This window comes from Notolepis coatsorum (assembly GCF_963971535.1).
Source record: "Notolepis coatsorum genome assembly, chromosome: 12".
NCBI classification, from domain to species: Eukaryota; Metazoa; Chordata; class Actinopteri; order Aulopiformes; family Paralepididae; genus Notolepis; species Notolepis coatsorum.
The window spans coordinates 18,596,036-18,622,684 of record NC_140176.1 but is presented as its reverse complement, the minus strand read 5'-3'; the positions used below and the strand labels follow the sequence as shown (position 1 = coordinate 18,622,684).

At 42.0% G+C, this 26,649-nt stretch overlaps 2 protein-coding genes across 3 annotated transcripts in view; both read left to right on the top strand.

The window, feature by feature from the left end:
- Positions 1-206: 206 nt before the first annotated feature.
- LOC311237788 (tartrate-resistant acid phosphatase type 5-like) lies at positions 207-12,140 on the top strand (the record flags this gene model as incomplete). Its single annotated transcript, XM_084325766.1, has 6 exons — positions 207-288; positions 2,093-2,283; positions 4,988-5,115; positions 6,986-7,177; positions 9,829-9,976; positions 11,901-12,140. The coding sequence occupies 6 exons, from the start codon at positions 207-209 to the stop codon at positions 12,138-12,140; spliced, it is 981 nt and encodes a 326-aa protein (XP_084181892.1).
- A 6,105-nt stretch (positions 12,141-18,245) lies between these two features.
- nfx1 (nuclear transcription factor, X-box binding 1) overlaps positions 18,246-26,649 on the top strand; it is a 51,535-nt gene continuing 43,131 nt past the window's right edge. For both annotated transcript variants that reach the window (XM_084326091.1, XM_084326090.1), the window contains exons 1-3: positions 18,246-18,425; positions 19,055-20,119; positions 21,937-22,098. In XM_084326091.1, the coding sequence (XP_084182217.1) occupies positions 18,407-18,425; positions 19,055-20,119; positions 21,937-22,098 (1,246 nt within the window). In that variant the 5' untranslated portion in view covers positions 18,246-18,406. The remainder of the gene's footprint in view (positions 18,426-19,054; positions 20,120-21,936; positions 22,099-26,649) is intronic.

The following is a 26,649-nucleotide window of genomic DNA, read 5'->3' as shown; positions in this document are numbered from 1 at the left end:
ACATATTGTCTGGCCTGCCTATCAGCCAATATGCGGTGTGTCACTTACATGGCCCAAATACAGGAAGTAACACCACAGTAACCCACAAAAAAATTCTCATTCTCATTTGCAAAGAGCTCAAGAGAAGAAAAAGAAAGTACGACTTCCCGAACCTGTGCCTGTAACACACTTCGATTGTTGGAGAGAACAGGTTCAACCGTTCAACTATGAGGGGCAGGTTGGACTTCTTGCTGCTTGTGTGCTATTGGCAGGCATCATCATGGCATCTCGGCCAACCTCTGGGAGCAGGTACTGTAGAGTATTATCTCTGAAACTAACCAACACATTAGAGACTTTGCATTGAATGTTTGTCTAGTTCGCTTTCCTCCAGTATCGCTGCCTGTAATCATTAGTAACCACTTTCAAAAGAAATTGCCTAATTTCTGTGCAGTGGTAGAGTCTGTAAAACACTGGGTATTTATATATTGTATCCGGTATATTACTGTTCCACTGTGACTTGTATACAATATTGAATAATAAGACACCAAATAATTGTGTTTTCGTTTATATGTTTCTCATAATATCAACACAATAGCAACCGTTGTCTCTTCCTCCATTGCCATGTACAAATCAGTGGTTGCTATGTTACAGGCAGCCATGCTGGAAGACTGAGAACTATACAAACGTTCCAAGGCCTCTATTCACATTCTCACGTGGTAGTCCGCGATCAACGTGAGATTTTGAATGATCCGTCATTCACCTGGGCTGGGAGTCTTGTGTGCTTTTAATTTTTTGATTTGAAATCTTTATTTCGAACATGTAAATACAAACAAAATAAAACAAAAACTAATCATTAATCTCAAGCGATTTTTTTTAAATAAAAAAACAAACAAAAACAAAACAAAAAAGAACATAACTCAATTTACATGTTCGAAAAGGAGTAGGAAGAAGTATACATTTATTTAATCCTACCCCTTTTTCACTACTCAAAATGAATGTAATTTCTTATTAATTAAAAACCTTACAAAATAATATATATATATATATATATATAAAACGAAGGGAAACCCGCGAATGTCAAATCCCTTCCTCATCCCTGTACCTCGTGAATTATTTTTCTTAATTTTTTTTTATTGATCTTTTTCCCCCTCCTTTTTCCTCCGATTTTCTCCCATCCCAATGTTAGTCGTTATGCCAATTCCCAATCCCCTTCCTGGTCGCTGCGCACCTACCCCCCACAGTCGGTCTGGGAGAGTGGAGGCTATCACGTGCTTCCTCCGACACACGTCTAGCCAATCAACCGCTTCTTTTCACCTGGCAGCGCGGACTCTCACTGAGAGGGCGTAGCGTGTGGAAGGATCACACTACCCCCCTTAGATCCTATCCGCGCTGAGCAGGCGCCCCGACCGAACTGTAGGAGTCGCTGTTTACAACGACCCGGACCCACCCCGCCAGCTTTCCCACCCTCTAATACTGCCAATTGTATTAGTGTGAACGGCCAGCCAAGCTGGTGACAACCCCGGAGCTGTGAGGCTGGATTCGAATCCAGCGTCTCTGGTGTTGGTGACGAACGCAATCTCCGCTACGCCACCTGACAGCCCCATTCTTTTTCTTTATAACTCAGTTTGAATTGTCTTATGTTTGGACAATTCACGCCGATAATGCTGTGCATGGTGGGAGATGGAGATCAACGGGGTGTTCTCTCTGCTGCTGCCCCCCGGCTCTGGAACAGCCCCCCCCCCTCCCCCCCCCCCCCCCCCCCCCCCCCCCCACATAAGATCTGCCCAGAGCCTAGAGGTGTATCCTTGCTCAAAACACACCTCTCCTCCCTGGCCTTTGACCAGAGCTATAGCCCAGCATCTATACATGACGTCCGCTGTCACTCTGCACTTTTTATCTAATTTTCTTGTCTCTTTTATTGCACTTTGCCCTTGCTTTCTTATATGTACTGTACTCTACCTTTTTTGTAAAATTCTAGTGTATTTTATTGCATTGTATGTGTTTTTTACCATGTTGTGAAGCACTTTGGTTTGGCTGTTAGCCATTTGTAAATGTGCTATATAAATAAAACTGACTTGACTTGACTTGACTTGACTTGTTTGGTTCTCCGCAGGGACCCTGCGTTTCGTGGGGCTCGGAGACTGGGGGGGCACGCCGCTGCCTCCCTACTACACCGCTCACCAGCAGGCCATCGCTGCAGAGATGGACTGGACGGCCCGGACTGTGGGACTGGACTTCGTCCTCAGTTTAGGAGACCACTTCTATTTCAATGGGGTCAAGGACGTGGATGACCACCGCTTCAAGGCTAGTCCATGTAACCCCAACTCACAGCAAGTTATATGCCAATGAGAATAGAATAGCTGTATAGAATGTTTTTATTTATTTTATTTAATTTTTCAGATTATGATGCAATCACTTCATAGGGCGGGCGCACACTATATATGCAAAACCTAGCATTTCAAAATGGGAATTTTACATACAAACTTCTGACTGGACAGAGTGCTCTGGTGCCATGTTGCCATAGTGGCGGAGTAATGAGAATATAATGTAGCTTCACTACAAAAGAAAACCATAATCGAATGTAATCAGATTCCTAGTATGGAATATAGAGCGTTTAGGTTGAGAGATTGTAGACGCCAACATAATGTCCACATTTTTAGAAGAATGGTTGTAGATAATGACACTGCATTCTGTGAATTGCTCAACTGGTATTGGTGTCTTATGGATTTTGGATATACATGTAACTCAAAGGTAACCCGATTAAGTTACTTGGTGCTTAGTGTTCCAGTGTACTGTGTCACTGATGGTGGAAAAACTGCCGGTTTAAACATAAGTCATGTGTCAAAAAGGATTACAATGTATCCTTCTCAGCTTGCTGTCAGTAGGCTGACAGCGGCCGGAAACAAGCAGGTGTCACATCAAAGTGTCTGTTCCTCCTTTGCTTCCGGATGGACAAATTTGACCATGTTTCAGAGAATGTGGTTGGTTGAGTAGTACGGTAGTAAGCAGACAGGCTGGTTAGGTGGGTGCACTCAGGGGAGGGGGCGAGGGAGAGAATAACAAACTATTTTCACGGCCAAGGCCCATTTCCATTGTTCCAGCAACCAAAAGCATACAAGTGCCCCCTTGTGGCACTATATTGCCATTGTGCCTTGTTTAAAAGTACATTAATTAACCACACATTTGGCTAAAGTATATTTGTAAATTAAAAACCACCATGTTTCTCTCAATTCTCTAGTTTCCTTCCAGAAATATGTTCTGAATATATCCATAAAACTGAATCCACAGATCAAGAGGAAAACGTAATGCCCCCAAAAATGACAGACATACAATAATTTGTCAGTGTGAAAATGACTGTTTGATTGATTGATTGAAAATGTTATTAACAGATTGCAGAATGGGTACAATACAGTACAGCTCAATACACACAATTGTTAAGGGGATGCAGACCAGAGAAAGACTTTCGTCTTGTTTACATCAGGGTCCCCCATTTTCAACTGTACATTGGAATATCGACAACCTTACTTGGTCCCAAGAAGAGGGTCTTGTGTATTATTGGGTTAACTTAGGACATTTACTGTACATTGAAGGGGGTTGGGTTAGGACATTTACAGGGGCCAGTTTCGAATTGCAGTCTCCCCGTAGGTGCTCTTTGAGAGTGGTTTTGAAAGTGGGTAGTGATTCACATTCCTTTACAGCTTTGGGTAGGGCGTTCCACATTGATGTGGCATAATTGCAAAACGTGTTTAGTCCCTTGTTTGTGCCGAATCTGGGTTTAACATGATTTGTGGAGCTCCCTCTGGTGTTGTGGTCGTGGTATTCACTGACCTTTGGGAAGTATTTTGATTTTGACATGTACATGGGTACCTTAGTCGTGTAGTGTATCTTGTAGACCAGGCCCATTGCAAGTTGCTGTACTCTGTCGTCTACTCTAAGCCATCCTAGGTTGTCAAAGTGGGCATGGGTGAGGTGGGTTCTAGGAGTAAGGTCAAGCAGTAGTCTGACCAGTTTGTTTTGTGATGTTTGTAATCTTGTTTTTATCGCCTTTGAGGTGCTTTGGTACCATGAGGTGCACGCATAGTCGTAGTACCCTTGAATGAGTGCTCCTGCCAGAGTCTTCAGGGTATTCTTGTTTACCAGAGAGGAGATCCGGTACAAGAATCTAGTTCGTTGGTTGACTTTTTTTTATTACATTGGATGTCATTTTGTCACAGGAAAGATTTGCCTCTAATAATAATAATAATAAATCAAATTTATATAGCGCCTTTCATAGAACCCAAGGTCGCTTTACAATCGGGACAAAAAATAGGGCAAGGAAAGTAGGGGGGGAGGGGGAAGAGGGGATATGGGAAAGTAGGGGATAATGGACCTAATTTAATCTAAAACTAACTGATGGGGAAAGCCTTGGTGAAGAGGTGTGTTTTTAGAGCGGATTTGAAGGTGTCCAGGGTTGGGGCGTTGCGGATTTCGGGGGGAGAGAGTTCCAGAGGGTAGGGGACGCCACGCTGAAGGCTCTGTCCCCAAAAGTCCGTAACCTGGTGCGAGGGATGGAGAGGAGACCTAGATCAGAGGATCGTAGGTTCCGGGATGGAGTGTACTGGTGGAGGAGATCAGACAGGTACCGGGGGGCGAGGGCATGGAGGGATTTGTAGGTGAGGAGCAGGAGTTTGAAGGTGATGCAGAACCTGACTGGAAGCCAGTGGAGATGGATGAGGGTGGGGGTGATGTGCTGCCAGGGCTTGGTGTGAGTGAGAACCCTAGGATGGAACCTAGGTACAGCAGTCACATGTAGTACAATGACAATAACACACCATGACAAACAAACAGTGGAGTATTATTAGTAGTAGTAGTAGTAGTAGTAGTAGTAGTAGTAGTAGTAGTAGTAGTAGTAGTAGTAGTAGTAGTAGTAGTAGTAGTAGTAGTAGTAGTAGTAGTAGTAGTAGTAATAATAATAGTATTAGCATTATTATTCGCAATAATTACTAATAAACAGGGTTCCCTTCAACAGGACACATTTGAGAATGTCTTCTACCAACCCTCTTTGTTGGACATCCCCTGGTACCTGGTGGGGGGCAATCATGACCACAGGTGGAACATCTCTGCTCAGATCGCATACTCGGACAGATCCCACAGATGGTACATTGTTGTTTACCAAACACAAAGTAGGCTATATGTACAGGAATTTTGTCCTTGACAATACAGTAGAATATGCATATCACTCTGTCCATACAATTTTCACTACAGTATGATAACTGTAGTTAAAAATAAGATATTCCTTTATTGATCCCGTTGGGGGATCAATCAACCAATACATATCAGACTATATGTATCACTCTTCAGACTATATATATATATCACTATTCAGACTGTAGTATCACTATCACCAGATTATATCACTCTTCAGACTATATGTATCACTATCATTCAGATTATATCACTCTTCAGACTGTATGTATCACTATCACTTCAGACTATATATATCACTCTTCAGACTATATGTATCACTATCACTTCAATATATATCACTCTTCAGACTATGTATCACTATCACTTCAGACTATATCACTCTTCTGACTATATATATATCACTCTTCAGACTATATGTATCACTATCACTTATATCACTCTTCTGACTATGTATATCACTCTTCAGACTATATGTATCACTATCACTTCAGATGATATCACTCTTCTGACTATATATATATATATCACTCTTCTGACTGTAACACTGCATCAGAGATGCGTTGCTCATGGGACGGGGTTGCACGCCGTGCAACCAGTCTGTGAGCAGAAGCACGCGCACGCACATGCACGGATGTGCACGTGCGTGCACACAGGAATGCGCTGCACTCGACTGATGCGCCAACTTGCTAAGTACTACTTTGCATAACAATACGGCCGGTCGTCAGGTCTGTTCAAATACGTTCTCAGATACATTCACACAAAACTTGTGAATGAAATGTGTTACAGTCCATTCGTAGAGGCAATTAGGCACTGTCTTTAGTCTGTGTATGCGAGGGAACATTTATGCGCATGCGTGGGAGCGTGTGCACACGCCCCGGGAGCGCGCGTGCACGTGGCGTGATTAAAACATAGTGCAACCAGTCGTCCCATGAGCAACGCATGCCTGCACTCCATACAGTGGTCTGGGGGCCCCCCAGGGGTCCTTGAGGTGTTTCCAGAGGGTCCCCAGAAAAATGGGGAATATAATATTTTCACTATTTCATTCACTGAAGGTTTGATGGACTAATGAGAGAATATATAAGGGTGACCCTTCTGAGATGTCCACTCACCTCACCTACAGTATAGACGGCTAAAGATTTGTGGACTTAACCATATTTAACAAAAATAAATCTTATCATATGGGGGCCCCCGGCCTAATGTGTATCAATGTAGGGGTGCTTGACACGAAAAAGGTTGAGAACCATTATTGTACTAAAAACAATAGCAGCCTCCATACATGTAGTACTCCATACCAGTGCTAGGAGTATAGCATATACAGTATGGTTAACATAATATGTAAATGAGATTAATGTACGACCGACTGCTCCCAAGCAGTGAAATGCAAGAGCATCCTATATATATAGAGTGTGTACTTAGACTTTTGATACTTAAAGTACATTTAGTAGATTTTTCACTGGAGAATTTTGACTTGGTTTTATTTACATTTACATTTACTTAGTAGCAATGTGCATAATAGTAAAAAGACGAAGGTTAGTAGTTTAATCTGAGTCCAACTCAGTCCTATAGATCAAGGGTTCTCAAACTAGGCCACGAACCCCCATTTCACGAGATTTAGTCCCAGGGATCTAAGAAGACATCTGTTGTTACATGTGATTTTGTCCAGAAGTCCAGAACGGTCTAGATACTGTAGGTGGTGGAGATAACAGAGGAAGTCACTCTTCTGGGGACCCCCTCGAGGACCCCCTGGCGGTCCCCTAACCCCACTTTGAGAACCACTGCTATTAGTTTCACCCCTGTTGTTTCTGGTTTGTCTTCGTAGGAACTACCCACAGCTGTACTACGAGCTCACGTTTACCGTTCCGCACACCAACGTGTCTATGAGCGTGCTGATGATCGACACAGTGGTGCTTTGTGGGAACACCTACGACGGAAACCAGCCGAGAGGACCAGAGGACCCCAAAGCAGCAGAAACGCAGTGGGAGTGGATCGATTCTAGACTGACGAACAGCAAGTAAGCCCATGGACCAAAGACAATTCAAAACACGTTTTCTGTTCATTTGTACACAAAATAGATTAAATTCGATTAGATTAGTAGATAAATTGTATTGTCATTGCACAAGTACAAGTACAGAGTACAACGAAAAATGAAGTTGGCATCTAACAAAGAAGCAGTAAAGCACATTGCAGTATACAGCATATGTGTGTGGGGAATATGAGCTATGGTGTAAATATATTAAGATATGTATGTACAGTATTATTATATACAGTGGTACGAGTATGAATACACTATAGTAATAAACCAGTCTAGCCAGTGGTTTAACTAATAAGAGTAGGTATGTATATACATATGTAAATACATTTGTGTACAGTGTTATTATTATACATTGCTATCATACAGTGTTATACGGATAAACTATAGATTGGATATAGTGGTATAATGTAAGTAGGTATGAGTACATTGTAAAACAGCTGTAGGCAGAATAGGCACTAGTACAAACATAATTTACCCAGGCATGACCGTTGAAAAACAGATTCGGATTAGCTGCGATATAGTGACATTTGCAAAGTCAAAGTGCCAAATTTGGAACAGAGGTAGCGATCCATTATAGAAGAATATTCAGATATGGAGCTGTCGCAAATAGGTCTCTATAGTAGCTATGGATTCCTCAAGATCTCGTTTCAGGTGATCCCTTTATATTCTTTGTAGCTTGAGAACGGAACACACTACAGCCTCCGAAAGACACTGTGTTGGACATATCGCTGGCAGTACAGCAGGTTTTATAGGGTTAACTTTACTTAAACACTGTTTATATTTAAAGTGACAATTTAGTTTATCCTCTATTGGTGATAAGTGGTCATTGCTGTTGTAGTTTTGCATTGTACTGACTTGCTTTCCACCTTGAAAAATTTTGCTCTACCGAGTGAATCTATTAATTCCAAACAAACTGCTGTTGCTGCTGGTTCCTTTACTTAGGTAAAGGTAGAAATACCCACGTAAAAAAATATAAAAATTCTACTTAAAGGTATTATAGATTAAAAGAAAATGAGTAATCTTTTTTTTTTTTACATACATCCACAGAGCTTTTCGAAAGGTGCAGAATAAAAAGTGTTGCTTTTCCCCTCAAAAAAGTATTGATTAATTAATTTATCATAAAAAACTATGTATAGGTCAAAAATGAATGTTGTTGCTTACATGTTTCATGCATGTATCCCCACCCTACTTCCTATTTTCCCACATGGAATGCACCTGATTGGATAAATGACATGCTGGTTCTCTAGTACGACATCTAGTGGCTGAATGTTATCCATAGCACCTTTAAGTAAAGGTAGAAAAGTATTTTATATTGAATGTACTTGAAAGTATAAAAAGTAAAAGTACACATTCTATATGACGTTTGTTTATTCCAGTGCTAGGGGAGCATTCAAATCCTCTATCCATTGACCTCTAAAGGTTATGTAAATGTGATTACGTCCTCTTGAAATTGGGCAGGCTTCGATTTTGAAAATGCATTATCTTCATCAATTTATTTTCCTCAAAGTTGCTAGTAACTGATGTGTTCAGATAAATGTAAAAATACAGTAAGTACTAGGGGTGTAACGGTACACAAAAACCACGGTACGGTACCAAGGACTTTGGACTACTTAAAATAGACTCCGCCTTCCACCTGATGGACACATACTATGTACCTGTACTACTATTTATTATTTATATACATACAGAACTGCTCCACATGGTTTTTAATATATCATGCCTTAAGTACTGTAATAATAATAATAATGGATTGGATTTATATAGCGCTCTTCTCTGACTGTAGTTTTAATGTAGTTGGTGTTTTTTTATATAGTGGTCTTTTTATTGTAGTTTTAACTATTTTTATATATATATATATATATATATATATATATATATATATATATATATATATATATATATATATATATAGTGGTGAGTGTCTATGTATTGTGACTATGTTTGTCTTTCTTTTTTTTTAAACTTTATTTTTTAGCGTTTATCGCTTTTTCTGGTCAAGCATGACCGACAGAAACAGGTTGAATGGGATATAGATCAGGGGAAGACACTCTGAGAAAATACGGCGGGTCCGGGAATCGAACTCGTGTCCCCCAGATCCGTGACGAGCACGGTTTTCCCCGACGCAGAAATAGTGCCGAGATATGCGGTGAGCTACGGGAGCTCCCCGTATGTTTGTCTTTCAACCACTGCACAAATTAAGTTCCGAAAGGAAAATAAAGTAATTTAAAGTATATTAGATTGTGAAAAAAAACAGCCCCCGGTGTGTGGTCGTTAGTGGTTAACATACCGTTGTATTCATTCGGTACACTATACACAGCCGTTCGGTACGGTACGGTACGGTACACACTGAAACTTGTTCGGTACGGATACGTGCACCTTTACACCCCTAGTAAGTACCCTAGAAATGGCAATACTCAAGTACTTTACTTAAAAGTACAGTACTTGAGTAAAAAATAAAAGCAAGAAAAGTGTGTTACTCCCCGTTTTAAATATTAGCCGGTGAATTGAGTCTGATCCCTCTGTTTGATTCCTTGTGCCAGGTCTGAGTATGTGTTTGATTCCTCCTGCCATGGTCTGAGTATGTGGTGGTGTGTTGAGCCTAAGCTGTCTTGTTTGATTCTCCCTTCCAGGTCTGAGTATGTGGTGGTGGCAGGACACTATCCTGTGTGGTCCATCGGCGAGCACGGGCCAACACACGGTCTGACGGAGCGCCTGAGGCAGCTGCTGAAGAAGCACAGGGTCACCGTCTATCTATGTGGTCATGACCATGATCTACAGGTATATAGATATAGGAGTCGGACTACCATCTGATTTACACTGAACAACAATAATCCTGAGTTAAAGTGGTAATCTGCAAGATTCTTATTTTTGTTTGTTCTGGCGTCCTCTAGTGGCGATAAGCAATCCTTGCTGTTGCATTTTTGTTACTGTATTGACTTGCTGTCCATCTTGAAAAGTGCTAACTACTGAGTTAGTCTTCTCTTCATGCCAAACAAATTGCTGTTGCTGCTGGTGTAAAATCACTTCCTGTGTGCCGGATTATTTTTCCAGAAATGTCCTACCAGACACCAGTGTTTAGAACAGCCAAGAACAGCAAATGTAAAAGCATTCATGAACTGGGTATAGGTAGTCACTATAGAATAGACATTATTTGTATAAAATGTTTGAGAATATTATGTTAATATTGCAATATGAAAGAATGCCCGTTCTTTCGTCTGAGGTACTCAATTAGTTTGCCGTCATCATCGTTCCTCCAAGAGTTAAATCTAACACACTTCTCTGCGCGAAAAAGGTAGAGAATCAAGATGTTTTGCTTTGATTTCTGACATTTCCTATTTATGGTATAAAGGTCTCAACATTTGGATTTGGAATTTGGATAAACCTTTTAATAGCGATATCCTTTTTTTAGACTCCATACTAACCACATCCCTTAACACATTGGTTGCCAGCAGGGGGTGCGCTATTTATTGCTTGAGTGCCAGCGCTTTAGTCAATGAGAGGACAGGGATATTTGCGAACGCATAAACTATATCTTAAATTATGGCTATGTGTCTAATACAACCGTCGCTTATCAATGACTTGCTTGCAGTCAACATGTACGAAACTGATTGTTTTTTCATCAGTACATTTCCGTTTTATACCGTTTTGAATACAAGTATAGTTTTGGAGATTTCTAGTAATTCCAGAAAAATCCGCGAAAATAGCCCTTTACTGGAATACACAAAACACGTTGTCATTTTTCTGCCTATTTATGAATCGTTTTTAAATAAACGCTAGATTATCGATAGTATATGTGTACTTATGCACGCTAGAGAAGTGGGCTGAAAAATCGATTATCTATGCCCTGCCTGGCGCTAACGTTACGCACACACACATACACACATATGAGACACGTTGTGAAATCTGTGAAAAAACATCTGATTACCCCAAAACTGGTAAAATAAAGTCCTTACCTCACATCAGATGTTCTGCAAAAAGATTAATCCAATTCCTGATCGCCATTCCAAATATCGATTGCGTTAATTGATCCAATGTTAGACCTCGGAACAGATAATCCACACTGCTTTCGGTTGCCTCAATGAATGCAATAGTCTCAGGTTACATGGCTCAGAAGTAAAATGTGGAGCCCGGAGTTTTTTTTCTCATGCATTTCCATTGACTCCATTCCAATGGGTGCAATACCATCCGGGAGACGATAGGGGGCGGTATTTGCCCTTTTCGAGCTCAGAGCCAGTCCCAATGATAACGTGAGGCTGGATGGATGAAAAATGAATGGATAACGCTAATAAAAGAAATAACGATTAAATAACGAGATTTCTCGTCATTGGCACTCAACGCATGGCGGCCAACAACGAGATTTCTCGTCGTTGGCACCCAATGTGTTAAAATACCATCACATCCAGGTCCATTTTCTTAATGTATTGGTTTAGAGTTTATGAGTCTTAACCCTTTCACTACCACACTACAGAAGGTTAACCTTTCACTACCACACTACAGAAGGCTAACCTTTCACTACCACACGTCTAGTGTGGTAGTGAAAGGGTTAACCTTCTGTAGTGTGGTTGTGAAAGGGTTAACCCTTTGTCGTGTGGCAGGGAAAGGGTTCATCTTCTGTATTGTCGCAATGAAAGGGTTAATCCTTTGGTAGTGTGGTAGTGAAAGTGTTAACTGAATGTCCCACTCTCCGTGTCTTCTTCACCAGTTCATTAGAGAGGATGATGGGAGCTCCTATGTCATCAGTGGGAACGGGGTCGAATCAAACCCATCCACGGATAACAGGGACAGTATACCGTTGTCCTGGCAACGCTTCTCTAGCCCCGCCAATCATACACTCGGAGGGATGGCGTATTTTGAAGTCACAGAGCAGCAAATGACCGTCAGCTTCATCCAGACAGATGGGAAGTCTGTTTATAAAGCAGAATTGGCAAAACGCAAGTTTTGAGACATATCTGACCATATTGGACTGCCATACTTTGGAGACCTCTTTACTTTAGACCTTTTTATGGAGATTAGAGTCTGAAATAAAACATACTGTTTATTGATTGTCTTTCTTTTATGAATGCAATAAAAAAAAAAGTGTTATTTGTACTTTGAACTGTGTATTGCGAGGGTGGCGGAGAGGAGGAGCCTTGCTAAACTCCAGGCCATCAGGGAGAACCCCTCCCACCCACTATACACAGACTTGGCTGACAGGAGGAGCATGTTCAGTGCTAGGCTCACACTACCCAAATGCAGCACTGAACGGCACAGGAAGTCCTTCATTCCAACAGCCATCAAACTATACAATGCATCACTGTGCCTCACTGCATCACTGAGCACAGAGTGGCAGTTACCTACTGTAGACCTCAGTATATTTTTACTGTATTTATTTACTGTATATTTTATTCCATTTTTATTCTATTTTACTCTACTCTTATCCTAGGCAACTTGATTTGATTTGTTTTATTATTCTAATTCGTGACCTGTTCTGTCTAAATGTTTAAATGCTGAGCGATTTGCAGTGTCAAATTTCCCACGGGATAATAAAAGTATTTCTATTCTATTCTATTGAATGTCTCACACTTTCTACCTTCCACCTGCCATGTGTGTTAGCCTTGTTTACATTTACATTTAGTCATTTAGCTGACGCTTTTATCCAAAGCAACTTACAAGCCTTGTCCCCACTAGCCAGTGTTTAGCTGTGGCCTGTCTGGCACACACTGAGCATCTCCATTGTCTTTAGAACCTGGCTGGGACTGATGTATCATCATGGTTTAGAAACGCAATGGAGACACAAACCCAACCATACCATCCCATGCTAGACCATGGCTAGCCCCAGCTAGGCTGAACATAGCTAATCATGGAGACAAGACATTAGTCTGTAACATGTAAACATCCTTACTGTAGGCCAGGGGTAGGCAATTAAGTTTGGCCGAGGGCCACATTTTTTCCAAGCCATTGTATGGGGGGCCGGAAACTAAAACAATGGCTAATTTAATATATTGATAGTGAAAATATTTTAACTCTGTGACTAACCACCTTATAACTAAGACATACATTTGTGGCAGAGGCAGAGAATGGACAAAATAAACTAGCTGCATAGGTGGCATAATAAACTAAACGACATACACATTTGCACTGAACATTATACCTTTGTCTTTTTGCCATTTTATTATAAAACCAGAGACAAGCGCCTCTCTCTTATCGGCCTATCTTACATTACGCGCAACCAATGCGTCTATCTGACAGCCCTTTCTGTGGAGAGCACTGGACTATTGAGAAACAATAGGACTTCCTGTGACTGTGGCACAGCGAAACAGCAACACAATTATCAAGTTTGCTGACGACACAGTTGTGGTGGGCCTGATCTCTGCAAACGACGAGAGGGCCTACCTGGGAGAGGTAGAGAACCTGGCGCTGTGGTGCCGGGAGAACAGCCTCTCCCTGAACGTCAGCAAAACGAAAGATGATAATGTGGACTTTAGGAGGTCGGGGGCCAGGGACTACAGTCCCCTCAGCATCGGCGGGGCACCGGTCGAGAGAGTGTACAGTTTTAAGTACCTCGGAGTCCACATATCCGAGGACTTGACATGGAGCACACACATTGACAGTGTTATCAAGAAGGCACGACAACGCCTCTACTTCCTTAGGCGCCTAAGGAAGTTCAAAGTGAGTCAGAAGATCCTTAAGAACTTCTACTCATGCACAATAGAGAGCATCCTGACTGGTAACATCACCTCCTGGTTTGGGAATAGCACCGCACACGACTGCAGCAGGTGGGCTTCCCACTCTCCAGGACATTTATAACAAGCGTTGCAGGGCCAAGGCTAAGAGAATAATCAAAGACTCTAGTCACCCAAACAACTGCCTCTTTGAACTGCTGCAGTCAGGCAAGCGCTACCGGAGTCTCATGGCCAGTACAGAGAGTCTCAGAAGGAGCTTCTATCCCCAGGCCATCAGGATGCTCAATGACTCCATGTAACAACCCATCATCTACACTCATTGCACACACATCCACATGCACACACTCACACTCACCTTAACACTCACTCGAGTCTAGACACTTTAACACTACATTATATTTATCTATTATTAAAGAGATTTGCACTACATTCATACCTCATTTGCATTTGCACCTTACCTTAAAGTTTTGTACCTCATTTTCTGCATTGTACCGCACTGTTTACTCATTTTACTCACTGTACTTAGATTGTATATTGTACTGTATATTGTATATTCCTCTTTACTTACTTTCTTTCTTACTTTTTTTTTTACTGTATGAAGCACACTCTCATGGGCTCATATACAGAACCAAGCATTTCACCGCAAAGTGTGTGTATTTTATTGTGATCATTAATAAACAAACTTGAAACTTGAGGAGAAAGAGACCCATTTCTTCTTTAAATGTGCTTTCAAACACAGACCGGTTATGATACATCCCCTCAAGTTTTGCTTGTACAGAAGTATCACTCCAAATACTTATAATGTAAACACCACACTGTCCCTCCACTGACTGCCTCTATTGCAGCTGTCGTCCATTTTTGTATTCACAGTGACTCCCACCACCACAGAATTGTGATGAATGTTAATCAATGGTAACGTAAAAGTCGCATGAATTCTGACATGACTGTTCAGAGACTGAGGTTGCATTGCAAATAAATCAGACCTGCATCTGATTTAGGACCACATATTAAAGTGGCCCAAATCAGAATTGAAAAGATTGCATGTGATTTGTGCTGTTCACACTGTTAAATCAGAGCTGAGTCACATTATGAGCAAAGAAATCCAATTCTGTCCACTTTCGCCTGTAGTGTGACCATACCAAAGGGAAACATAGGAAAAATATCTAATTGTGACTATTTTGACTGACATTGCAATTGTGACGATTCACGATATCAGAGGAAATGGTCATTTTTGTGTCATTATTCTTATTTTCATTGAAAAACATTAAAATTATCATGGTGGGATGTTTGCAGGCATCTGTACCAAACAAAGATGTTTTCTTAAATGTGTAGAATACGGTTTGCAAGCCAGGACTGCACCACGATACTTAATTTAGAATGGTAACCTCCAATGGTTCTTTTTTAATTGGGTTCTTTTTTAATTGGATTCTTCTTACACAGTACTGTATATTTGTATGTCATAAATGTCTTGATGAATTGAAAATGGAGGACCCTGATGTAAACAAGACAAAGGTATTTTTCTGGTCTGCATGCTCTTAGCAGTTGTTTGTATTGAGCCGTACTGTTGTACCCATTCTGCAATCTGTTAATAAAGTTTTCATTCATTCATTCATTCATTCATTCATTCATTCATTCAGTCTTGTTTCCAATTCCAAGCTTCTGTCGCCACCTTGCGGTCATTGTTTGTTATGAACAGTTTTAAATGTGCGCATGTACGGAAGTAGTTCATGATTCATTATTAATCACCAGCCGTTTATTCGAGCTGAATTGTGTAATAATCTGTTTGCATTCATTGGTCTCATCTTGTACCTTCATTGTTTTATAATGTCCAGTCACGGTATAAAATAAATAAGAATAAATCTGATGCTGGCTTGACCTTGACAGGAAGAGAATCGTCTTCGTTCGCGCATGCGTACGGGCGCAAAAGGAGATTGGATGAGAAGCATGCAGCTGCAGAGCCGCAGAGCCAGCGGCGCTCTCAGGGCCGCGCTCTGACGGCCGCTCAGCAGCGCCACCCACCCAATGGCTGAATTGGAGTATTGCACTGTGCGGGAACAGCTGTTTGATTGATTGATTGAAAACTTTATTAACAGATTGCAGAATGGGTACAGTACAGTACAGCTCAATACATACAATTGTTGAATGAATGAATGAATGAATGAATGAAAACTTTATTTAACAGATTGCAGAATGGGTACAATACAGTACGGCTCAATACATACAATTGTTAAGTGGTGGGGGTTTTGGGCATTTACGGTGGCCAGTTTCGAATTGCAGCCTCCCGTAGGTGTTAAGGGGATGCAGACCAGAGAAAGACTTTCGTCTTGTTTACATCAGGGTCCCCCATTTTCAATTCATCGTAACATATATGACATACAGATAGACAGTACTGCTACATCTATACATTTATGACATACCAGATTTGCAAATACAGTACTGTTTGTGATACGAAAAGAGTCCAGAAAAGAAGTATATACATTTGACGTAGAAACTGTACATTGGAGGAGGTTGGGTAGGTGGGGGGGGAGGTTGGGTGGGTGGGGGACACTGTACAACTGTACAAGCAACACTGTACATTGGAATATTGACAAGACCATACTTGGTCATTTTTACTGTACATTGGAGGGGGTTGTGTTAGGACATTTAGAGGTCCGCGGAGGCCAGAGGATGTACTGTATGAGTAAATTAACTATACTTTTGCTCACACAATATCTTGAATGAATGCGTTTATTTATTTCGAACATAAATTGAAAATAAATAATAATAAAAAACAAGTAATAAACAGATTAAAAAACAAACAAGCAGGAGTAGGAGGATGAAGTGTAAACGTATGTATTCCTACCCCCTTGATTGATTGATTGATTGAAAACTTTATTAACAGATTGCAGAATGGGTACAATACAGTACGGCTCAATACACACAATTGTTAAGGGGATGCAGAGCAGAGAAAGACTTTCGTCTTGTTTACATCAGGTTCCCCCATTTTCAATTCATCATAACATATAATGACATACATGACATACAGACAGACAGTATTCAGTATACCTTCACACTCTATTATCTTATGCAACTCATATTCACTCCACAAACTGAAATATACATACATTGTTGAATGAACAGCCTGTTTCTTGAAGTTAGACTCTTGAACCGGGTTGTACCATTGTACTCAGTAGGGATATCCTCTTTCATTGGTCTATATTGACCACATCATTAGGCCGCGCCCCCTTTTTGTATCTTTTGAACCGTTTGTCATAGAGACAATACAGACCCTCGCCCGTTGGCCGGCGGGGCACAGGCATCACTCACACTTTTGCGCGGAATTGTCTATTTTTTGTCTAATTGTCTTTTTATTTAAATCTTTTTATTAAAAACGAAGGTTCTAACGTCCGTTCGAAGAACCCTGACGAAGTTTGAATCCCAAAAACAGGCTTCGGGGACAGCCTTACCAAACATAGTATTTATATTATTCAAATGGTACTCAAACATGTTCCGTTGTGATGTCACAGTATGATGTAATAATAGAACATTCTAGAACATTTGTGATGTCACAGTATGATGTCATAATAGGCCATTCTAGAACATTTGTGATGTCACAGTAGGATGTCATAATAGAACATTCGAGAACATTTGTGTTCTATATATATTCAACAATTCTCTCAGAAGATCTCATTGTTCACAAGAAGAAGAAGAAGAAGAAGAAGAAGAAGAAGAAGAAGAAGAAGAAGAAGAAGAAGAAGAAGAAGAAGAAGAAGAAGAAGAAGAAGAAGAAGAAGAAGAAGAAGATCTCATTCTGCATCTTGAAACAGTACTGAAGAGTACTGAACAGATAGACTAAACAACATAGAACAGATAGACTAAACAACATAGATTGAAGCCTGCATTTCTCAACCAAGGTGCCTTCCACCGTTTTGCTGTGGAAAGAGACCCTCTCCTGTTGGCCGGCGGTGCACAGGCATCACCCACCCCATCACAGAAGTAACTATGAAGAGGTTATGAAAAAGATCAGTATGCTGCAGCCAACAAAAGCCACAGGCCATGACAATATTCCCACCAGATTTCTCAGAGACTCTGCTTCTATCATAGCTCCCATTGTAGCCCATATCACCAACCTCTCCATCAACCAGGGTCACATCCCGCAAGAACTCAAGCTTGCTAGGGTAACCCCTCTATTTAAAAAAGGAAGCAAACTGGATCCAGGTAACTACCGCCCCATTTCTATCCTTTGTTCCATATGTGAGTGTAATTTCACATTCTCATTTTGTGAGTCATCAGTCATGCTTATGGCTTTCTACAAAACACTGCAGCCATTCATTAGAATAAGGCTTGATAAGGCTGGCTCTGCGGCTCTGCAGCTGCATATACTATTGGATTGGATAAGAGAACAAGTGCCAGTTATTACTTGTGGCAAATTGTGCTTTACAATAGGGCGTGGAAGTGACATTTGCTTTAACAGAGAACATAACTCTTAACTTAATGAACCAAGATTAGCTTGTGTATATCCCAAACGGCTTGTTATCCTCCTTCGTGTGATCAGCTGTAGCAGTGAATGGCTGAGGGCTCCTCAGGTAACTAACGTTGTTAGCTAACTTAGCTCAGCTAACTGGACACATTGTTGCTACATTTTTACATTTGACACATGGCATCATACACCGTGATATTGGTTGCGTGGTGCCATAGCTCGCTAGTTATCCTTCATTACACGATGATGGCACTTGACGTGTGGTAACTAACAGCCAGCCATCGTTAGCTAACGACGACGTTAATGTATCACCGCTAACTTAGCTAACTTTCTACTAGCTTCTTCTGTTTTGATCAAACACTGTTATTGCGCAGTCTGTTGAGAGATACAGGCGATTGAACTTTGACTGCTTTCACTTTGAACTACAGCACATAACCAACGACGTTATACACGTCTGGGGGGTGGTAGACCGTTTTAACATTAGCTTAGAACTGACTTTAATGACTCCCCTGGTTCGTGTGGATGTTATGCTTATGCTATATGAGTCGACCATATGGCAGCTGTGAACACTAAGGTGCCAGTGTAGTCCATACAGTCAGAGTCCATATACTAATGGACATTTAAATTCTCAAATACATGATCAAATGCTGATCATTTATCTATTTATAACGTTTCATACATCAAAATAACTGCCATTGTTTCCCCCCCCCCCCCCCCACTGTGATTTTCCCACAGACGCACAGGAGTTCACCCCAGATGGGACATCATCACAGCAGCAGAGGCGTAACAACCCCAGGGGATCCAGGAGGGGTCGGCTGAGACCCGACCACGACAGGAACAACATGAGTGGCTACAGTTATGGTCCGCCCGTGCAATACGGCCATTCTGACCAAGGGTTTAAACCACCGTATGACCACTTAACTTATCCAATGGATTCATATCCTCCCTACCCCCGAGAAGATTGGGCAAGGGGCAGAGGGCGAGGAGGCAGAGGAGGAGGAGGAGGAGGAGGAGGAAGAAGAGGGTCGTATGGAGAGAACAGGGGGTTAAATGGAAGTTATGGGGCTTCATCAGGTCCTGTCTGGCAGCCTCCTAGGTGGCAAAAGCCAGGAGGTGATATTGGCCCTGGCCACGGTCACAGTGGAGGGGGACATTATCACCACAGACCAGGGACGCCTCCCGTGGATAAGCCAGACGTCGGGGGTCCGAGCTGGCGACGAGAGCCTGCGAGTAAGGATTCGGTTCATCATGCCAATGAAGACCACCAGGACACCCGGCCTAAAAAACCCCGGAAGTTTAGCCAGGAGCCGAGGAGAGGCGGCGAGCAAGAGGAGAGGAACATGAGAGGGTCTCGTCGGCGGGACACGCAGGAGAACCAGGAGAACCACGCCACAGGGGGAGGAGGAGGCTGGGGCTTTGCTGACGGTAAGGAAGAGAACCAGCCTTCAGAAACCAGGGAAAGAAATCAGAAGGCCAGGAGCGACGGAGTAGATCACGGGACCTCCCACCATGCGGATCCTCCAAAGAGACCGACGGAGGCCCAACGACGCCAGGGACCGATCAAGCCGCCCAAACCTCCGGAGGAGGAGGAGAGGGGAGTGAGCGGCCACGACAGCCCTGTCCGGGAGAAATCGGTGCCTCAGGGTCCCGCTAAGGAAGAGCCCTCGTCGAAAGCTGGAAGAGGCCAGGGGAGAAGAACACCGCTGCAGGACCGAGCGCAGAAGAGGGGCCACCATCAAGACCCCAGGCCTGGCCAGAAGAAGTGGGACAACGTGCCAAAGAGCAAGGAGACACAAACAGGCAAGACTGACGTGTCCATATTTTCAGGGGGCACCCATACTGGTGTGATATCTGATATATTCTAAGAGGGCACCCATACTGGTGTGATATCTGATATATTCTAAGAGGGCACCCATACTGGTGTGATATCTGATATATATATATTCTAAGGGGCACCCCTATACTGGTGTGATATCTGATATATATATATTCTAAGGGGCACCCATACTGGTGTGATATCTGATATATTCTAAGAGGGCACTCATACTGGTGTGATATCTGATATATTCTAAGAGGGCACTCATACTGGTGTGATATCTGATATATTCTAAGAGGGCACCCATACTGGTGTGATATCTGATATATATATATTCTAAGGGGCACCCCTATACTGGTGTGATATCTGATATATATATATTCTAAGGGGCACCCATACTGGTGTGATATCTGATATATTCTAAGAGGGCACCCATTCTGGTGTGATATCTGATATATTCTAAGAGGGCACTCATACTGGTGTGATATCTGATATATTCTAAGAGGGCACCCATACTGGTGTGATATCTGATATATATATATTCTAAGGGGCACCCCTATACTGGTGTGATATCTGATATATATATATTCTAAGGGGCACCCATACTGGTGTGATATCTGATATATATATATTCTAAGGGGCACCCCTATACTGGTGTGATATCTGATATATATATATTCTAAGGGGCACCCATACTGGTGTGATATCTGATATATATTCTAAGGGGCACCCCTATACTGGTGTGATATCTGATATATATTCTAAGGGGCACCCCTATACTGGTGTGATATCTGATATATATTCTAAGGGGCACCCCTATACTGGTGTGATATCTGATATATATTCTAAGGGGCACCCCTATACTGGTGTGATATCTGATATATATTCTAAGGGGGCACCCATACTGGTGTGATATCTGATATATATATTCTAAGAGGGCACCCATACTGGTGTGATATCTGATATATATTCTAAGAGGGCACTCATACTGGTGTGATATCTGATATATATATATTCTAAGGGGCACCCCTATACTGGTGTGATATCTGATATATATATTCTAAGGGGGCACCCATACTGGTGTGATATCTGATATTCTAAGGGGCACCCATACTGGTGTGATATCTGATATATATTCTAAGGGGGCACCCATACTGGTGTGATATCTGATATATATATATATATTCTAAGGGGCACCCATACTGGTGTGATATCTGATATATATTCTAAGAGGGCACCCGATGTGATATCTGATATATATTCTAAGAGGGCACTCATACTGGTGTGATATCTGATATATATATATATATTCTAAGGGGCACCCCTATACTGGTGTGATATCTGATATATATTCTAAGGGGCACCCCTATACTGGTGTGATATCTGATATATATTCTAAGGGGCACCCCTATACTGGTGTGATATCTGATATATATTCTAAGGGGGAACTCATACTGGTATGATATATATATATATTCTAAGGGGCACCCCTATACTGGTGTGATATCTGATATATATTCTAAGGGGGAACGCATACTGGTCTGATATCTGATATATATTCTAAGGGGGAATGCATACTGGTGTGATATATCTGATATATATATTCTATATTCTAAGGGGGCACCCATACTGTATGAAAACCAGTGACTCTTTTTAAATAACAGACAAAAATGTAAAAACATCAATATATATATATATATATATATATATACGGTATACAGTATATGAAATGATATATATGAGCAGAAATCCAAGCCAGTGTTGTCTCCCTGAGCCTCTGCCCTCGCGCCTCTCTCTCCAGGGTGCCTGATCGAGCAGCTGTCCGGGGAGAAGTACGAGTGCATGGTGTGTTGTGATGTCATCCGGCTCATGGCCCCGGTGTGGAGCTGTGAGAGCTGCTTCCACGTCTTTCATCTCAACTGCATCAAGAAGTGGGCCAGGTCTCCAGCCTCACAGGCAGATGGTACAACCTTATAACATGATCATACATACATGCAGCACTAACTCGCTGTGTTTACATGAATGAAGCCTGCTTGCCCATTATTAGTGGGACTAATTGAGCTCCACTCCTGAACAAAACAACCTCATAGAAACACTTCACGTCAGGCTTGAGTAACTGGATTGGCCTCAACTGTTGGAGGATATAGGTCAGGGGTCGGCAACCTTTTTGACATGGAGTGCCTGTTTGAAATATAGTTGTAACTAGTGTGCCTCAACAATATTCCATGCATCGTACATTTTTTTTCTCATAATCGGGTCTTTTTAATGATAATTTGTACATTATTACATTGTTATTGTTATTATTAACAATATTATTATGATGGTTGTATCAACCCTAAATCTGAGTTGGGGGGGGGGGGGGGGGGGGGGGGATGCAATGCAGACAAACAGCTGCATTGACCATTTCACTCACATGTGCCCATTCATTTTTGGACACATCACACACCATCGGTGTGTGTACTGTACGTGTGCGAGTGTACTGTACGAGTGCTAACTACACACCCTCAAGACCCCTACGCTCTGCATCTTCTGGCCGCCTCAGACCTACTCCTATCCAAGCTCCGGGAGGGTCATCAAAGAGAAGTCGCCTATTCTCAGTCCTTGCCCCACAATGGTGGAATGAACTACCCACCCCAGTTAGGACAGCCGAATCACGTCCAATCTTTCGCCGTCGACTAAAGACGCACTTCTTCAACCATTATCTGAATTAAAAAAAAAGAGAAAAAAAAAAAAAAAAAATCTAACCCTAACTAACCGTACTGTCATGCACTTGTCCTAATAAACTAACCTACACTGTAGCACTCAACACTTTGATGAACATTGTTGCTCAGCTGATAGAGTTGTGCCCTTCCTGATGGCTTGTCGTACAGAACTTGTAAGTCGCTTTGGATAAAAGCGTCAGCTAAATGACTAAATGTAAATGTAAATGTAAATGTCATAGCTCCACCTACAGGCCTAATGGAGAACACCAGGAGAACACCAGGATGTGAATGGAGGGTGAATGTGAGGTATATCGTGTAAATAAGTTTTGATTGATCACAAGACTACACTGTAAAAAGATTAATAATAATAAGTTACCAGAACTTAAACATATTGAGTTCAGTTACTGTGCATTAAGGTTTTCAATCCATAAGTTAACAGAAAAATAAGTACACAACCACATTATTTCAACCTAATAAAACTATGTTTATTGTCATTGTTTTAAGAACACAAGTTGACTTGGTAATACTCACATTTTGAGTAAAAAAAAATGGCTTTTAACCAGGGCTGTACGTTAACTTTTTTTGCACATAGCACTGGTGCTACAGAGGTTGATAGTTTTGTAGCACAGGCCAAAATCTTGTAGCACGAGTATAAAACGTCTCTAAAATCTCTAAAAACAACCACAAGTAGTGCAGTTCATTACTTAAATAGGTATGTGACTGGCAAGGGACATGAATCTTGCATACAGGGCACACAAAATCCAAACTTTAACAAGAAATGCTTTTCAGACAAATTCTTTCTTTATTTGCCCATAATCTGTAAAACAAAAAAACAAGGACATAACCATATAACCGATATGAAGCAGTCCGAGACCAGGCAGCGCTGGTGTGGACTCAGATTACAGGGAAAGCTAGAAACCAACCTAGAAACACCTATAAACCAACATAACAAATAGATATAATGCATACAAACACCTGTACATATTTGTGGAACCAAATAAATAAATGTATTATTATTATTATTATTATAATTATTCGTGTGTGTGTGCGTGCGTGTGTGTGTGTGCACTGCACACGTGTCACAGTTCCAGCATCATGTCTGCTGGCCACTTTTTCAGATCCACACACACACACACACACACACACACACACACACACACTATTGCATTAATCAGAACTAAGTACAAGGAACTCTGCATGAATGAAAAGGGCTTTATAAATTAAATTAATTATTATTATTATTATTACCTTATTTGCATATTGTCTCGTTATTAGATAGATAGATTGATTGATAGATAGATAATTAATACTTTATTGATCCCGGAGGGGAATTTTAAGTAGCCATACGATGGAGTTCTTTTTACAGAGTAAAATTAGCGGCTTAAATTTAGTGAACAGCATTTCTTCCTTGGCGATGCAATATGTCACATTCATCTTAAACTTTACCTCACGGAGATCAGCATCATCCGCTCTGGTCGTGTTTAGTCAGCGAGTGCAAGAGGGTGCCGGCCCGCTCAGGAGTTTATTTAGCGTTGAAGGCATCCCGGGCAAGAACGTGTCGATGGGACGTATTGTGTTTATTAATGTTATCCCTTTTTAGGATATTGTTACCCGCGACATAGGGATTCTCTGATCGGATCTTTTCCGGAGTCTCCCGGCACCAGTGACAGAATAATAATAGCTGTGCTTCCTCATTAAAAAATATCCACGGAAAATCATTTTCCCACTCTGCGTTATATCTGTACATCTTGTTAATCTTCTCCTTTTGTCTCGTTTCTATTAACGGTGGTCCCTCTCGGGCTCGTTTGGGGTTTTGATCTTGTACTTCTTTTGTTGGATTTAATACCTTAAAAAAGCGCTTCATCTTGTCGAAGTCACCCAGTCAGTGTACATTGAGCTCGCAATTTAGTCGCGGGGATATTGTTCGCTAGGGATTATGGGATTTGGTGTTTGATTATGGACTCTACGCGAGACGGGACATTGTTTTTAATCGCACGAGACTACAAGTACCAAGTGGATAGCGTGGCGCTGTGGTCCATTCAATTTACCGTCACACTTTCTTTTTTTTTGCTTGCGCCACGGGCCATCCCACCAGTGCTACTAAAGTCAATTCATTCATCGCACAGACTGACGTCAGTGTCGCACGTGCAATATATATGTCGCACTGTACAGGCCTGCTTTTAACATGTGCAATGTTCAATGAAATAGACAAATAAATAATAAAATTTGTTGATTAATCTCACTGGTCACAATGGTGACCATAATAATGTTTTTGTTATAAGGCTCTGCAAATGTTACTGAATGATGTAGCAATGTATTTCCAGCTAAATTGAAATAATAAACAAATATAGGGTCTCAATTAAATATGTGGTACTAAAAAGAACCTGTGGGAGGATTTCAACAAGATAAATGCGACAACAGTGCAAAATATTTCACTATAATATTTCAAAGCAAAAAAAAGAAAAAAAGTATATATATATTTTTTAATGCTGCCCCCTGTGCCTATGAAAACGCGTGCCTAGGGTTGCCTACCCCTGATATAGGTTAAAAACTATTAAAAGGGATATCTATCTAAGCAATGATCATATCCAGTCGAGTCTGAAGCATGCGTTGCATCCACATAACTGCGCAAATGGTAAGACAATTTGACCTACTGTGGTGGTGTGTTGTGGTCTTGTCTCTGACCTCCTGTGGTGGTGTGTTGTGGTCTTGTCTCTGACCTACTGTGGTGGTGTGTTGTGGTCTTGTCTCTGACCTCCTGTGGTGGTGTGTTGTGGTCTTGTCTCTGACCTCCTGTGGTGGTGTGTTGTGGTCTTGTCTCTGACCTCCTGTGGTGGTGTGTTGTGGTCTTGTCTCTGACCTACTGTGGTGGTGTGTTGTGGTCTTGTCTCTGACCTCCTGTGGTGGTGTCTGTGTTGTGGTCTTGTCTCTGACCTACTGTGGTGGTGTGTTGTGGTCTTGTCTCTGACCTACTGTGGTGGTGTGTTGTGGTCTTGTCTCTGACCTCCTGTGGTGTTGTGTTGTGGTCTTGTCTCTGACCTCCTGTGGTAGTGTGTTGGGCTCTCGTCTCTCACTCTGTAATGAATCCCTGGCGATGTCATCACATTCCCAACACCCAAAGCGACCATTTTTGGCTGGGAGGCTCTGTCCGGTTCCAACACAATAGTCCGTAGCACAATGCATACTAATGCATAATGCTGGATCCCCAAATGGACAGTACAGTGTGGCCATGTTGTCCCAAGAGGTGGCAGCTGTGGCCCCATGAACAGAAAACAACATAGCTAGCATGTGTTGACTAGTAGTTGACCGATATGGGTTTTTCAATAGCTGATAATGATAATTTAGTGAGCAGGGAGGCCAAAGAAAAAAATGTATCTGGCGGCTGGGTGGCGCAGCGGACTAAGCGCTCGTCACCAACGCGAGAGACACTGGTATCGAATCCGGCTGTCAGCGTTTCCTCCGGCTTGGCCGGCCGTCATACTGGCTCGAGTCAGCGGGAGGGAAGCCGGTGGGGTGGTATTCTGGTCGTTGTAAACAGCGACTCCTACAGGTCGGTCAGGGCGCCTGCACAGCGAGGGAGGGAGATGGCGAGGGTAGTGTGACCTCCCACACGTTACACCTCGCCAATGAGAGTCCGCGCTGGCAGGTGAAAAGATGCTGCTGGCTGTCTCGGATCTGATAGACTTCAGGGCTCCCTAGACCGACCAGTGGGGGGCACATGCGAACAACGACCAGGAAGAGGAGGGGGCAATTGGCATAATGACTAAATTGGGATGGGAGAAAATCACAGAAAAAAACCAGGAGAAGAAAAA